Source organism: Amborella trichopoda, chromosome 9 (assembly GCF_054954075.1).
Source record: "Amborella trichopoda isolate Santa Cruz 75 chromosome 9, AtrichopodaSantaCruz75HAP2 v2.0, whole genome shotgun sequence".
Classification (NCBI taxonomy): Eukaryota; Viridiplantae; Streptophyta; class Magnoliopsida; order Amborellales; family Amborellaceae; genus Amborella; species Amborella trichopoda.
The window spans coordinates 50,739,702-50,754,740 of NC_142344.1; the positions used below are offsets into that span (position 1 = coordinate 50,739,702).

Below are 15,039 nucleotides of genomic sequence, written 5' to 3' on the forward strand. Positions count from 1 at the left end.
AAACTGAATAGGTAGCTGAAAACAACTTTAAGAAGAAACTAATAATATGTACAATTTTTTAGTTTATACTATAGAAACTAACAAAATTTATGATAATATCATTCTAAAGGATGAAGTTTTTATAAAGCATGAAAACAAAATAAAGCATCATCTTAAATCCTTATTCAGTAGCAGAAATCTCTATTATGGTTCTAAAATCAATTTTCCAACACTGACATAAAATTCGAAACTTAAAAAATATAAAGATCTTGCTGATTTATAAACACTTATTTTTGGGGCAAAATGGACGGTCTAAATAATTTGTTACAATATATGCTATTTTTAGAGCTTTAAATCCTAATTTTTCTTCACGACAATAATGTTCAAGCCGAGATGATTGATGTAAAAGTTTTCCATTGCTTGAATTACAATTCATGATGAGTTATGAGTGAGGCTTTACTTATTTTGACAGGGCTGTAGCCCTATCAAACCATTTCCCCATTCTAAATTACCAACATTCAGAAATCCCACAAAATGTTTTAGTTTAGATTCATGTTTTTTTTCAGCTCCTTTTTTTCTTTTCTTGTATTACTTTTACTTCTACCCTTGAATGTTTGATGTTTAATCTTTTTTTTTCTTAAAATCTTAAGGTTCAAAGCTGATACTTGCAACAAAATTTCACAGAAGGTCACAAACTTCAATTTCGAACCATAAAAGGCCCGAAGTTGATGTTTGCGGGTTGGGGGGAGCCAACTTTAAATGTCCAAAGATGTCTGGAACAACTTATGAGAAAAAAAGATTAAACTTGATAAAAAAAAAAAAAACGGCTACAGAGGCAAGGCTCTAAAAAATCATAATAGAGCGCACCTTCAAATAGTATCGAGAAATATGGTTTCAATACTGGAAATCTTTGTGATAGCCTTAAAATATATATTCATCTCTAATTATAAAGCTTCAAAAATAGTGTAGATCTAGCAGATCTATGAAAACGTGAAAATATTTAAAATTGATGCTCCAAAAATGCGTTACAAGATGCACCATTTCAAAACTTGAAATCTAATTTTTTTTCTCATGAACATGAATCTTACGCATCAAAACAACCCCCTCTAATGAAATTTTTCTAGTGAAATTTTTTAGGTGGGCTCGAAGTTGATTGTTTAGAACCTCGCTTTTTCCATTTTATAGATTAGTATTGCGTTGCTCTATTTCACAGCATTAAACTACATGCGTAACGCATGTGTGAAACTAGTATAATATTGAATGTCTCGACATTTAATTTTTCTCCTTATGAAACTTAGCCATTGAATTGGTCCAATTGACTTACTGTATTTTTCAATTTGAACATAATTTTTAAGCTGATGTTCCTAGAAAAGTTAAAGTCCATTTAGTCCTTATATTATCACGATTTCGGCCGTTGAATGTCCGATGTTTTTTTTTCCCCTTAAAATTCAAATTTCCGAATTTGATACTTGCAACAAAAATTCACAAGATGTTTCAAACATCAACTTCAGACCTTGAAGATCTGAATTTGAGGTTTGTAATCAAAACACTCGTAAAATCATCTTCCAAAAAAAGGTCATCAACTTCAAACATTAAAGGCCCGAAGTTGATGTTTGCAGGGTTGGGGGAGCCAACTTTAAATGTCCGAAGATGTTTGGAACAACTTATGGGCAAAAAAAATATTAAACTTAGGAAAGGGGCTGGAATTTTGGTGCTAGCATCCCCACACCAAATTACCACATTGTGGTATCCATTCTTACCGTTGACACCCCCAATTTAACACCTTTAAAATGTAACTCCCTAATCTATTGAAAAAACAAGTAGGGGCATGTCTTCCCTACTGAATTACTTAGCTCATATGAACATATGAGCCCAACGGCAAAGATTTAATCTGGGCTGATCTGACGGTCAAGACATCATTTTGAATTTTAATTTTAATTTTTTCTATAAATCCAAATAAATTGAAATTTTAGGTATGAGTTATTCAAGAATAGGAGAATCTTAAAAACATATCAAAAAATTAATTTGCAAGAAATAGATTGATAAAAATACCCCAGAAAAGTTTTAGATACATTTTGTCAATTTATTTTTTGAAAGTTATTTTTTAAGTAGTTTTATTAGGTGTGCTTTGATGAGAAGAATGGATGCCTAAAATTTCAAATTATTTGAATTTGTAGAAAAAACATTAAAATTCAAATAAGAAATGAGGTCGTGACCGTCACATAGACCCAGATTCAATCAGGGCTATTGGGCTCATATGTTCATATGAGTTAGTGGGCTAATCTCAGCATTTCCTATATATATAAGAAAAATCTTCTCATCACTTATATGCGAAAATGAACAGTGATTTCACTTACCCTTATCAACGTCCAAAGTTCATCGCATGGTCACGATTATCTGATAGTGTTTTATTTTCATTTGTTTTCTACTAATTGGAATGACCTAAAATTTGGAACGTGCATATATCTTAGTGAGATGCATCTAATAAAAATATAGAAAAAAAAATTCGCAAAAAATAAATTAACTAAAATATTTTTTTGGTATTTTTCATAGATTCACCTACTTTTTATGAACACACATTCCAAATTTCAGGTTATTCTGATTTGTATAAAAAAAATACAAAGAAATCACTACTGGACAATCGTGACCATGCGATGAACTTTAGACGGTGATAAAGGTAGGCGAAATCACTGTTTATTTTTGCCTATAGGTGTTTTGTAGCATCTTCCTCTCTCTCTCTCTTTCTCTCTCTCTCTCTCTCTCTCTCTCTCTCTCTCTCTCTCTATATATATATATATATATATATATATATATATATATATATATATATATATATATGTGAAGATGCTAGGGTGAGCCCATGGGCACTTGGAACAATGTAAGCCCAATGGCATCTGGGCCAATCTCACAGTCATGACTGCACATCAGTAATATAATTTTAATACTTTTTATATAAATCCAAATAGCATGACATTTGGAGCATAAACTCTTCTCATCAAGGCACACCTAATACAATATTAAAAAAATAATTCACATAAAACAAATTGACCAAAATACCTCTAGAAATTTTTAGGGGTATTTTGATCAATTTAATTATACGAATTATTGTTTTTATATTTTTATTAGATTCGACTACTATTGAATAATTGACTCTCCAAATTTCAAGTAATTTTAATTTGTTGAAAAAAATTAAAATTCAATTACGAAATACAATTGTGATAATTGGATCGGTCCATATTCAATCAGGGCCATTGAGCTTACAATGTTCCATGAGCCCATGGGCTGACAGGAGCTTTTCCTATATATATATATATAAATTAAACTTGGAAGAAAAAAAGGTATGGCAAAAACTCTAACTTTTGGGGGTACTTCTTATTTAAGAGTAATTTAGAGAGACATTAGCATAAATTTTTATTCCTTTTAATTTTTCCCTTTTATCCAATAATCCAAACATCGGACCGCTTTTTTATTTTATCTATTAGTTTTGTGAAGTGTAAGGACCTGATCGATGTCTAGATCCTCCGACAGCTTGGTTTTTGTGAGGATTGTGTGAGTCAAGAAGTCAGAGGTAAGAAACGTCAGACCAATCTCTGTACTATGAATTTTAGTTCAAGGATTGGTTCATGATTCCAGGACTCAGATTGCTTGGCTTGTATAAACATTTTGCAAGCCTCGCATCCAAGGCTCCAGACCTTGAACCACTATGATTATGAATTTCATAGTCCATAGTTCAAGCTTCCAGCCTTGACTGCTTGGCTTCCACAATGTTCACAGGTGGCCTGTATGTTAATTTCTAGAGAAAGTAGTCGTACGCGTTAGCTCGTCAATAAGATATAGAAGTCCACGGGAAAAAGCGAACACAAAGCTCACCTGAGAAAAGGGGAACTCAAAGAAAACCAAGAAGCAAATTGGCAATTAAAACAACATACTGAATGAGGACCAAATAGTTGGAAAAGTGTTATGATGATAATTATTGAATATCTGGGTCCGACCGATGAATCTGAGTTAAGCCACGTAAAATTTTCCAAAGAAAATTAGAAAAATAAGAAAATAAAAAAATAAAAAAAAACATTCGGGGCATTGCAATACAACATCTTGGGGCATTGCCCTACTAACAAAAAAATCCAAAAAATATAAATCAAAATTCGTGTTGATCGATGGGCAATTTTGACAAAAATAAAAAAAGTGGGTTGACTGATATTGTTTGTAATTTCCACAAATGAGTGGTGCATTTCGTAATAGACCTAAAATTTTAGCGTTGGTACATAAATCACTTAAAAAAAGAAAAGAAAGAAAAACATATCATCATAGCTCCTTTTATTTAGTCCATTTGAAGAAGCTAACATTTTCTAAGAGATGAAAATGTTAAAATAAACAATATGACCTAAACCACAATGTGATGAAAATAGATGCTTATTAAACACTACTAAATTAGTTCCATAGTGCATTTGTATTCGGATATTCATGAAAGCATACACAAGCACCTGCATTATATGTTGACTATCAAGTTAATATTTTCAAATTTTGTGTCCCACATCCATAAATTTTGAGTTTTACAATGATTGTGTTGCTTTAAACTTTGGAAAATTAAAAGATAAAATAAAATACTGCCCGAAATTCAGAACATCAGACTGAGGGGAATAATTGGAAAAAATAGAAAGGGAAAAAAGAAGAAGAAGCAATGGTCCGATATGTAGAACATCAGACTAATGGAGCTCCTTGATGAATTTTGAATCTCCAGGTAATTACACTATTTAACACGTGTGCTGCGCCTGCATGTATGTCAATTTATAGAGACACCAGTAGGCCTTTTTGACACGGTATCTCATCCAGAAGATATACAAGTCCAGGAGTTGAATCCTATACTTTGTGCTAATTAAACGCTAATAAAGCTCACCAAAGAAAAGAGAAAAAAAAGGAAACCAAGAAGCAAATTGGCAAACTGCGCATAACAAGAATTTAATTAAAAGCCATCCATCTCATACATGATTGCTACGCCAACCATAATAAGCGGATTAATTATTCCAATCAAGGTTCAGGGACTTAGGCCCATACAATTGGGCGTCAGGTAAGAAATGGCAAGCAAAACTGTGATCCGCCTTCACCCCTGCGGGAAGAGCAGCAAATGAATGTGGGTGCCAAGTCCTAGTGTTTGAGTGGCAGGCTGCAATCGCTTCCACTATGCTCTTATCTTCTCCTTCCAACCTCACCTCATATATTTTGCCCTCACCAACATGGTGGCAGTAGTACAGGCGTCGCAACCTTGTGCTCCACTCGCTTCACGGTGTAAGCTTGGAGCCCAGAATCCTTGTCGATATGAGTGTGGAGCGTGGTAATGCTGCGGTCCATAGTGGATCGAGTTGCATAGTCAGTTAAAGCCTCTAAAGAGGTTAGGCATTGAGCCTTGCCTCTTAGAGATTCACACCATGCTAAGGTTTCACGCACTGCATTAGCCTCAACAGAGGCAGTAGGCAATGAGAAGCGCTTTAGGATTTGTGGAAGTTCGGCTGGTGAGAAGAGTATGGCATCTGCGATCTCACGAGCAAGGAAAGGTGCGGCATACGCAAAGTCGGATTTAGGAAAGTAAAGAACTCTGTTCATTCCAACTTTCAGCTCCTCCTCTAAGAAGAATGTGGTTTGCCTAGGGTCACGCTTATGTGAGGAGTCAGGATAGAAGAATCGCGGATCTCGATTGTCTGCAGTCATAGGCACCACTCCTATAGGTATGGGATGAAGACGGGCACGAATAAAATCGGGTATTGCAGTTTTCGGGAACACTTGTTCCCAGTAGCTCTCAGGTGTTGCCAGTACGTTGTACAGGTTTAGTGTTCCCTGCAAGTAGTGGACAACAAGAAGTGAGAAAACATTGAAGCGTATAGTAAAGCATAGTCGTAGTGCAATCCACTGTCATATTACATTGGTGTATGTTTTTGAAACCGTGGGAACCACGATTCATATTAGATAAAAAAAAGTTAAGCTTGCTTCTTTGAGCTTTCTGGGACAAACTCAAACGATTCGAATCGTTGACTTCCGCCGTCCAAAGCAATAAACCGACAAGTATACAACGAAGCCGAACGTAATAAGGATGCAACTAAAATGTTACTAAAGAAAAAAAAAAAAAAAAAAAAAAAGAATCTTAATGCTCTATAGTAATCTTGATTTTGAATATGCAAAGGATGATTTACCATGAGGAGAAGCAGTACACATGCAAGAGGCAGTTTGTCCATGTTCATGTTTGTAAAGATTACAAAGCAAACAGGCTGGTTTTATGAATGTGTTTCGTGGGCCATGAGGGAGAGAGTTCTCCAAATTTATATATTTATATAGGAGAGAGGGGCGTAGTTTGTTGTGGACAGAGAGAGCGTTACATACGCATGTTGGACACGCGGCCTTTGGCAAGGAAAATGATAAGAACGGTAATAAGTGTTTGCTAAATAAAGCACTTGGAGGCTTTGGATTCCTTTGCAAAGGAAAATGATAAGGACTGTCTTTTGTGTTGCTAAATAAAGCACCTAGAGGCTTTGGATTCCAAACTTATGACTTGTTCTTCTCTCTACGTCTCTCTTTCCAGTGAATATGTCATTTCTGGTAAAGTCTCATAATGTAATTCAGAAAACTATACAAAGAGATTGTTTACTTTTAGTATAAGAAGGTCACCATCACTCTAGTTCGTCTGATTTTAAATCAAGTGGTTATAAGTGTATTGACTAAATCCAAAGTTTGAAAAAAATTTCTCGAACTTCCTAATATATCCCAAGTTATTCAATTTGATATCTAATAGCTAGTAGTAATTGGTACATCCTTATAACAATGGTAAATGGTCTCATAATATTGAAACCCATTATGGTTTTTCATTAGGAGTGATCTAGACTTTGTTTCAACGATATGAGAGCGGAAGGGTATCATTATTCTTAATGAGATTGAAAAGAATTGTGTATAGTATTGTTTACACTCAATACATGAAGGCCTTCTATTAGTAGCAGATGTCATATAAGCCAGCATGGGGGTGAATGTTTGAAAAAATCCTTTTTGAATTTTTAAAATAGTTAGTAGAACACCTCCAACCGTCTAATTTCACCATCTAACAATTGATCGTGATTACGACCTCTTTGCATTATAAGCAAGGGAAAATTATAAAAGCCCTTCTTGACTCAACTTTCTATACCACTTCCCCCCAATCAATTTTTTTATCACAATTTTTACCCCAAACTTAACTTTTATAATAAAGATTCCCCAATTCAAAATGTCATAATTTGAACGACGAAAATACCCTTGGTCATACATAAAGGCACCACATGTCCTTAGAGCTCAATTACCAAAGACGGTCCGACCCACATTACTGCCAGACCGGAAGCATAACATAGTAACTGCTGGGGAACAATAACAATCAGTCGGACCGCATGCAACTTATGCCTGACTGAGGCATCATCGCACTGGACTAACAAAACCACCGGACCTCTATGCCTGACCGAGGCGTCATCGCACTGGACTAACAAAGCTACTAGACCTCTATGCCTGACCGAGGCATCATCGCACGGGACTAACAAAGCTGCCGGACCTTAGCAACAATATGTCAAACCACATTACTAGTGCTGGACTGAGGCATCATAATTGTCGGACCGTGGCACCAATCTGCTAGACCACATTTACAGAGGTGGGCATTTAGATCCAACATTCAACAACCAAGGGGTGGGCACTTAGATCCAAAGAACTATGACTTTTTAACTTGGAGGTATTTACTACAAAACTTTGTTTTGAGGTCAAAGTTACAATAAAACAATTGGTTGGGGGTGGTGGTAAAGAATTTTGAATCAAGTTGCTAAAAAAAAGTTGAGTCAAGGTGGTAAAGGCAATTACTACTTTTCTTTACGATAATTACTATATTGTTTGCATGCCAAATCTGCAAGACCTCGAATGAGATCTGCTCTAATTTGTGCTCAAAGCGATTAAAGTTGAGATCGATAACAATCGTGGGGATTGGTCAAATTACGAGTCTAAAACAAGTTTAGATCCATATGGATCCGGGCCTCTTTTAGAATAGTCGGTAGTGCTAGCTGAGTGTTCACAGCGAATTAATATTTAAAATCAAGATTTAATAAGTTAAGCGAAAGGAAAATAGAGTAAAATAGAAAATTAAATAATCAAATAAAAAAAAAGGTGAAATACATGCTTGAAAATCCGAAACATAGAGTTAGGGCTTGCATGAGAACCCCAGTTGCTTACAACTTTGTGCCTTCTCTTTTGCCTTGAAGAATGGGCATGAAAGGGATTTAGGGATCCTATTCCAAGGGTTTTGAAGTAGGGAATTTTTAGAGATTTTTTTGTTGGAAATCAGTCTTGTAGAGAATTAAGATCTTCTAATTTAGCTTTTTTTGAGGTTTCTTGATCTAGGTTTTTAGGCTAGAGGGAATTTTTAAGGATTTGCCTTAAATTTTCCTATATTTTTTAGGTTGTAGGGATTTTTCTAATTTTTTAAGGTTTTTAGGTTATTTTACTAATTTTTTGGGTTTCCTAACTTTTAAGGGGATTTTCTATTTGATGATCTAGGATTTTTTAAGGATTTTGGAATTATTTAGATGACTTTCTGAAGGGAAGGGGCTTTATATAGCCTTGGATCTAGGGCATCTTTCAAATAATAATTGCTTGAATTCCTAGTATTTCAAATGCCAAAACGGTCCAAAATCCGACCCAAAGCATCCCATAAGCCAAGTTTCAGAAGATTCGAGAATAGTTTGGACAATTTTTATGACCCTAAAAATGTTCATGATGCGCCGCGAGTCATGGGTTCAACCACGCAACCCGTGTAGAGTTGTGCAGGGACGAAAATGAAATTTTTCTGACAAACTTTTTTAGGCCATAACTATATGTTAGATTTGAATGATTTTTGGAGCCTTCGAAAGCTTACAATCTTCTTTATTATTTGGAATCAAGTTTAATTTGATTTGAATGAGTTTTTAAGGGTATAAAACATTGGGAATTTAGGGCATTAGTTTTTAGTTTTTTATATGTCGGTTTGGTGTACGGATTAGTCTTCTATATTTATTAGGCTCAGAGGTGTCTAATATGACTAGTTTAGGGTATTAAATAGCTTTAAATTCTGGGTCTTTTGTCCAAGAAGGGGACTAGGTACATGGTTAGAAGCTTTGGAGAACTCCCAACTCGGGCTTTTGTATAATCTTCTAGAATTGTCCATCCCATTGAATGAAGAATGAAGAAGCGATCTCGAAGAGAATCTTGTGCCATGACAATGTCTCCTCGCGTTAATTGACATTGATTTCCATCAATCACACAAAACTCTACCCCCTAGTTGTGGTTGTGCTGCTAAGTGACTGACCTATATTTGGTTCAAATAAGGTGCCAATGTATTATGGATATACATTGATATATATATATGGTATACATTATCACCTCATTCAAGAACCATTTCACTTAGATATATATTATGGATATACATCGTTACTTCATCCAACAACCATTCAAACTCAAGACTTAGTCTTCTTTACCATTAGATATTTATGTTATTACTATCCGGTGTATATTCTGTACACAAACTATTATTAAAGTGAACAATATGAAACAATTCTTCAATTACTAATTTCTTCACTAACATGGTATCTGACAATTGGAATCTTCATCCACTCTATGTAAATAACGCTTTTTTACATGGCGATTTACATGAAGAGGTATATATGACAATTCCACCTGGGTTCACTAACATGGTATTTTCACCTATAGGCATTGAGAAGATTTTTCATATATATATATATATATAAATATATAATAAGATAAATTTTATTGCTCTTTCCTATATTATTATAATAAAAAAGGTTAAATTTTCATATTTCTCATATTTTAGATTGTCGATACTTTCTCTCTCTCTCGTGATTATTGGGCACAATAGGGGTTGAGTTGGGGTAGGTACCCATTTTAAGAGGTTTGAACCAAAAAATAGGGGAAAATATTTTAGGTATGACTTGCATGTACAACTTTTAGGAAAGGGATGGATAAACAAAAACAAAAAAAAAGTTACAGGTTCTAATAGTTACCAACTTTAGGAGGTTTTAAAAAGAATTGGACGAAACAATGTTGAGATAAGGAGGATATGGAAATCTCTCTCTTGTGCCTCTCTTAATGGAAATCTCTCATTAAGATATGAAATGAATGTCGTCTCTCTCTCTCAAATTAAGATATGGAAACAATGTGGAGATAATAATTGATATGGAAATCTCTCTCGCTCATTAAAAATGAAAACTCAATCTTCGATATGGTATGCCTATCTTTCTCTATCTTGAATTTTATTTTCTCTTATTTAATTATTATATAAGGAAAACGTTTATGTAAGGTTGCAACCTTAAAATGTAGAATTACATATGCACCTCAAAAATCTATTAGAAAGGTTGTTTTAATGTTGAAAACCCCCTACTTGATCATCTTGACCTCGAGATGTATGGATATAACAAAAAATGTTTTTGAGTCTCAGAAATGTTTTTGGTAGCTGGTCAGAAGAAGGTGTTTTGGTAGGAGTGCTAGATACAATGACTTGAGGAACTTGAAATACGTGAATGACAGGTATTCATGTATTAATTTATATAAAAATTATTTCAATTTTTCTTTAAAATATAAATGTAGATAATAAGATAACATACACTAAATATATGTTTTTTTTCTTTTTTAAAATTTTTTATTTTTTGGGGTTTTTTGATCTATTTTTTATAAAAAAAATTCTACCGGACCTGTTAGTTCAGTTCCGATTCTAACCGCTCCTAGCCCCATGTCCAGTTAACCATTTCAATTCAATTTTGTGAACACTAGTTGCTATACACCATTCGTGACTAGTTATTATGATGTCAAGTATTGAGGGAAATAGAAAATTCTGAAAATTGCAACCATAACCTATATATAAAAATGTTAGATAAAAGATCTAATGCTTCCTCGGGATCATATCCTAGACTCCTCCCTCAAAGTCAACTCTTAGACTAGGGTTGAGAATTTACTCGGTTTGGATCTGAAATCCGAATGTTGGATCCTATCTGGATCCAGGTATGGATCCAAGATTTAGATTTGCAGAGTCGGATTTGGATACAGGTGGATCCCATCTGGATCAGACCCAGATCCAACCTAATTATTAATATATTATATATTATTATATATACACATATATGCTATATTGTATTTGTTTTGTTTGTTATATATTATTGTTTATATATATATATATATATATATATATATATATATATATATATATATAATTCTTTTTGGATCCTATCCGGATCCAAATCCAAATCCCATGTATAATTTTCGTATCCAAATCAGTATCCTGGTGGATCCGGACCTGATCCGACCCATTCAACTCTAGAACTATATTTGGGACCTCAAATCTTTAGGACATAACCTCAATGGAGACCAATAAAGAAAATAACAAGAACAAAAATCGCACATTCTATATTTGTGCGTGAGGAAAATCATGCCCTACGATTATTTGACAATGAGTCAGGTGGCGTGAATTTACTTGGTTTGCCTGACCCGGGCCTAGGGCACAAATGTTAGCCTTAAGGCCGAGTTGGGATCGGCTGGGTTGGGCTAGGCCTAGGAGCCATGGCCCCTGGCTCAAGGTTTTATTTGGTTATACGTTTTATTTATTTATTTATTTATTTTTCATTTTATTTATTTTTGTCAGGTCAAGTATGAAATGGACTGAAGCTAGGACAGCCAACCCCAAGTAGCCAAAGGTCCCTGAACTTGCTTAGGCTAGGGCCCCATTTGCAACCCTAAACAAATATTTTATTGTGCTCCCGTAGGGGGCTATACATGCTTGAAAAGTTACTCTTTAGTAATCGTTCTACATAGGCTGGCAATGGACTGAGTGGCCCAACACAGCCCATTTGGTCCGACCCTAAAAGTGTAGGCCCCATGGGCCACACACTATGGCCTAAGGGCCAGCCTGGCCCAGCCTGGTTCTCTTTCCTTGTTTTTGTTTTTTGTTCATTTTTAGCTCATCCTGGCCCTAACATGGTCATGGCCGGCCTATGGGGACAGCGCCTTGCACTGGTCCTGGCCCGGCCCGCTGCCACCCTTCATTCTACATGGTCCTTTTCCTCTATGGGTGTGCTCTCTATTGTTGGTGCCCTCAGCGACCTTTGAAGTTAATGAAAAGGCGAGAGAATTTATGTTTATATCTAATTATAGAATTTTAAATTTTAAAAATGGTTAAAATCAAGTAGATCTATAAACATATGAAAATCTTGAAAATGGACGGTGTAGATAATATGTTATAAAATGCACTATTTTTGAGACTTAAAATCTTTTTATTTTCATGATCATATATCTCCATGTCGAGATGATCAATCAAAGGGTTTTTCAACATTAAAGCTATCTGATAGACTTTTGAGATACATTCGTAGTTCTACATTATAAGGTTGCATCCTTATGTAAACTTTTTCCTTTGTTAAATGTGTCCCTTTGCCAAAATAAGCATGAAGTATAACGCCGTATAAATTATAGCTATTGATTCCACATCTATACATTAAATAGTTTTGCAATGGATCAGTTTACTCTAGAGATATAATTTTTTATCTTAAATATTAGGGATGTGATTTCTAGAATCCTGCAAACGACCTCAAATAAAATAAAATTTCAACTTTCACTCTTTATGTATGTGCCTAAACAAAATATAATCCCAATTATACAGGAACCGTCCCAATTTTTGGAGGGAATGATTTAAGATGAACTCAAAATCTATTTTTTCGCTGAACATAAAGGGAATGATCTAGATATTTATTAACTCAAAATTTAAGTTTTTTCCTTGAACAAAATCAACTAGTTATAATTAGATAGATCCTGAAACTTCAAATTGAAAACCCAAGTTGGGGTTTTGCTCTAGGGGGTAAATATATAGTATGTTCCTGAGGGAGCATAGTATACCAGTCATTTGTCCATGTATAATATTTGATAAATCAGAGACCGCAAAGTTTAGTACACTAGTCGTGAGATGAATTAGAGTGTGAGAATTCAAAAGATGTTTCATATTAATCAACTATCTACTGTACCGAATGAAGACTAAAATACCCCAATTGAAGTTGTTGGGCCTAATACACTAACTCCCCTCACTCTTAATATTAATTGGACTACTATTTGAACGATGGACCACAATCTAATCCCCCCTTCTTCTTACGCATGCTTAACAGCCCCACCATAACAACAACTCAAAGGCACAACTGCTCTATATAAACATCCACCCTCAGGACACACAAACAACAACCAGAGCGAGAGAGATCAAACTTCATTAGAGAGAAAGGAAACATCAAAAGCTTGAGAGAGAGAGAGAGAACCTATCCATGGAGAAGCTGGCAACTCTTTACCTTGCTTCTCTACTCTTAGCCATGGCTATGAGCCCACTACCACCCAGTGCGGCGGTTACGCCAGTCCCAGGCACAATTCAGAGGGTCACGAAGCAACAGATCGTCGCAAGCATACCTCCCACCCCATACTCCACTTCCACAGTGTTAACGTCGCCAGGAGTTGCTCATGTCTTCGTAACCTCCCCTTCCGGGGAGTACCATGCCCTCCTGATTCGAACCCAGACGGCCATCGGTGCGGGAGGCTTTGGCAGCGACTTCTGCTACATGCAGATTGAGCATGGTGGGCAGAGTGTCTGGGAGTCGGAGTGCACTCCTGTCAGTACATCCAATGCCTGCAGCCTTGTTTTCTCAGACGCCGGTCTCGAGATCTATGATGGCTCCATGTCGGCCTGGGACACAGGCGCCGAAGGGAACCACATTGAGACACTGGTACTGCTCGATGATGGAAACATGCAGATAAGGGACAAAGATGGGGAGCTGAACTGGAAGGCTAGCGACGATATACGCAATAACCAACACTGTGGTTCGGTGGGGGCGCCTGGGCAGGTTTCTGCGCATCCTCCTTTTGCAACTCCCATATCGTCAGGATTGCCTTTTGGCCAGCAGCCACTTCATCCACAACCTGCTGGTGGAGCTGCAGTGCCCCTTACTCAGGAGGAGCCACTTGCACCACCACAGGAGCCCTTGACACCACATGAGCCCGAGCCCCTAGCACCTCAACCGGAACCCCTGGCATCACAGCAACCACTACAGCCTGTGGCACCACAACAACCTCTGACAACACAAGAAGCTCTGCCTCAACAGGGGCCCCTGACTCAACAGCAGCCGTTGCATCCGCAGCCTCTGATTAATCAACAACCGTTCTCGTTCTCTGGCACAGCCCAACAGCCGCCCTTCTCGACTAGCCAGCCGCTGGTTGATAACACGCCATTCGATAGTGGGGCAGAGATTGGATCAGCTTCAACAGTTGTCTTGATGATCTTAGGGGTGGTGGCCATGGCTGTAATCTGATAGCTGGATGGTTTGGGAGACCCTCTTTCAAATTTGTTTGTCATTCTTGTATCGTCATGTCTGATGTTGCTTTCTCTATGTACCGATGTTTTGCAGTTTGGAAATATTTGTTCGAGCTTTTCATTTGATTTCCCCTAATGAATTGGATAGTCTTTCAAGTTTCATATCTTTCCTGTACCATCTTTTGATGCATGTTGGGAAAGCACGTTTCATATCTTTCCTGTACCATCTTTTGATGCATGTTGGGAAAGTACGATCTTTTGATACATGTTGGGAAAGGAGTTGGTTCGTGGTGATAGCACCCTCAAACCCTAGTACCCAAGTTGTCGTTTCCATTCCCACTTATACCACCTCCTTAACCCTTTCAAATTAACTAATTCTTAAATAGATAGGGCTTATTTTTTTCCAGTGAATTACTTAAAAAAATTTCTTGATGAGACATAATATTCGCAACACATAATTAATAATAAAAAATGTATAAATAAGTATATAATATTGCAGAAAAAAAGCTAGGCAAGGATGAGAGTGCAACAGAGGCCCAATCTCCCACGGTAAAGGAAAAATACAAAGTACTAGGAAATAAGCACAAAACCATTATTGAACTCTTACTAAATTGAAAGAAATTCACATTTCATGCATAAAAAATTTCTCAGCCATTGATAATTCTCACAAATTCACACAAAATCTGAGC

At 36.2% G+C, this 15,039-nt stretch overlaps 2 protein-coding genes across 2 annotated transcripts; one reads left to right on the forward strand and one right to left on the reverse strand.

Annotated features, from left to right (window-relative positions):
- Positions 1-4,913: 4,913 nt before the first annotated feature.
- Positions 4,914-6,274, reverse strand: LOC18441662 (BURP domain-containing protein 2). Its single transcript, XM_006851888.2, has 2 exons — positions 6,165-6,274; positions 4,914-5,811 (listed from the first exon to the last, which is right to left on the reverse strand). The coding sequence occupies exons 1-2, from the start codon at positions 6,210-6,212 to the stop codon at positions 5,206-5,208; spliced, it is 654 nt and encodes a 217-aa protein (XP_006851950.1). The 5' UTR covers positions 6,213-6,274; the 3' UTR covers positions 4,914-5,205.
- Positions 6,275-13,247: 6,973 nt separating this feature from the next.
- LOC18441661 (uncharacterized) lies at positions 13,248-14,476 on the forward strand. The gene has a single exon (XM_006851887.3). The coding sequence runs from the start codon at positions 13,314-13,316 to the stop codon at positions 14,346-14,348; it is 1,035 nt and encodes a 344-aa protein (XP_006851949.1). The 5' UTR covers positions 13,248-13,313; the 3' UTR covers positions 14,349-14,476.
- Positions 14,477-15,039: the final 563 nt, after the last annotated feature.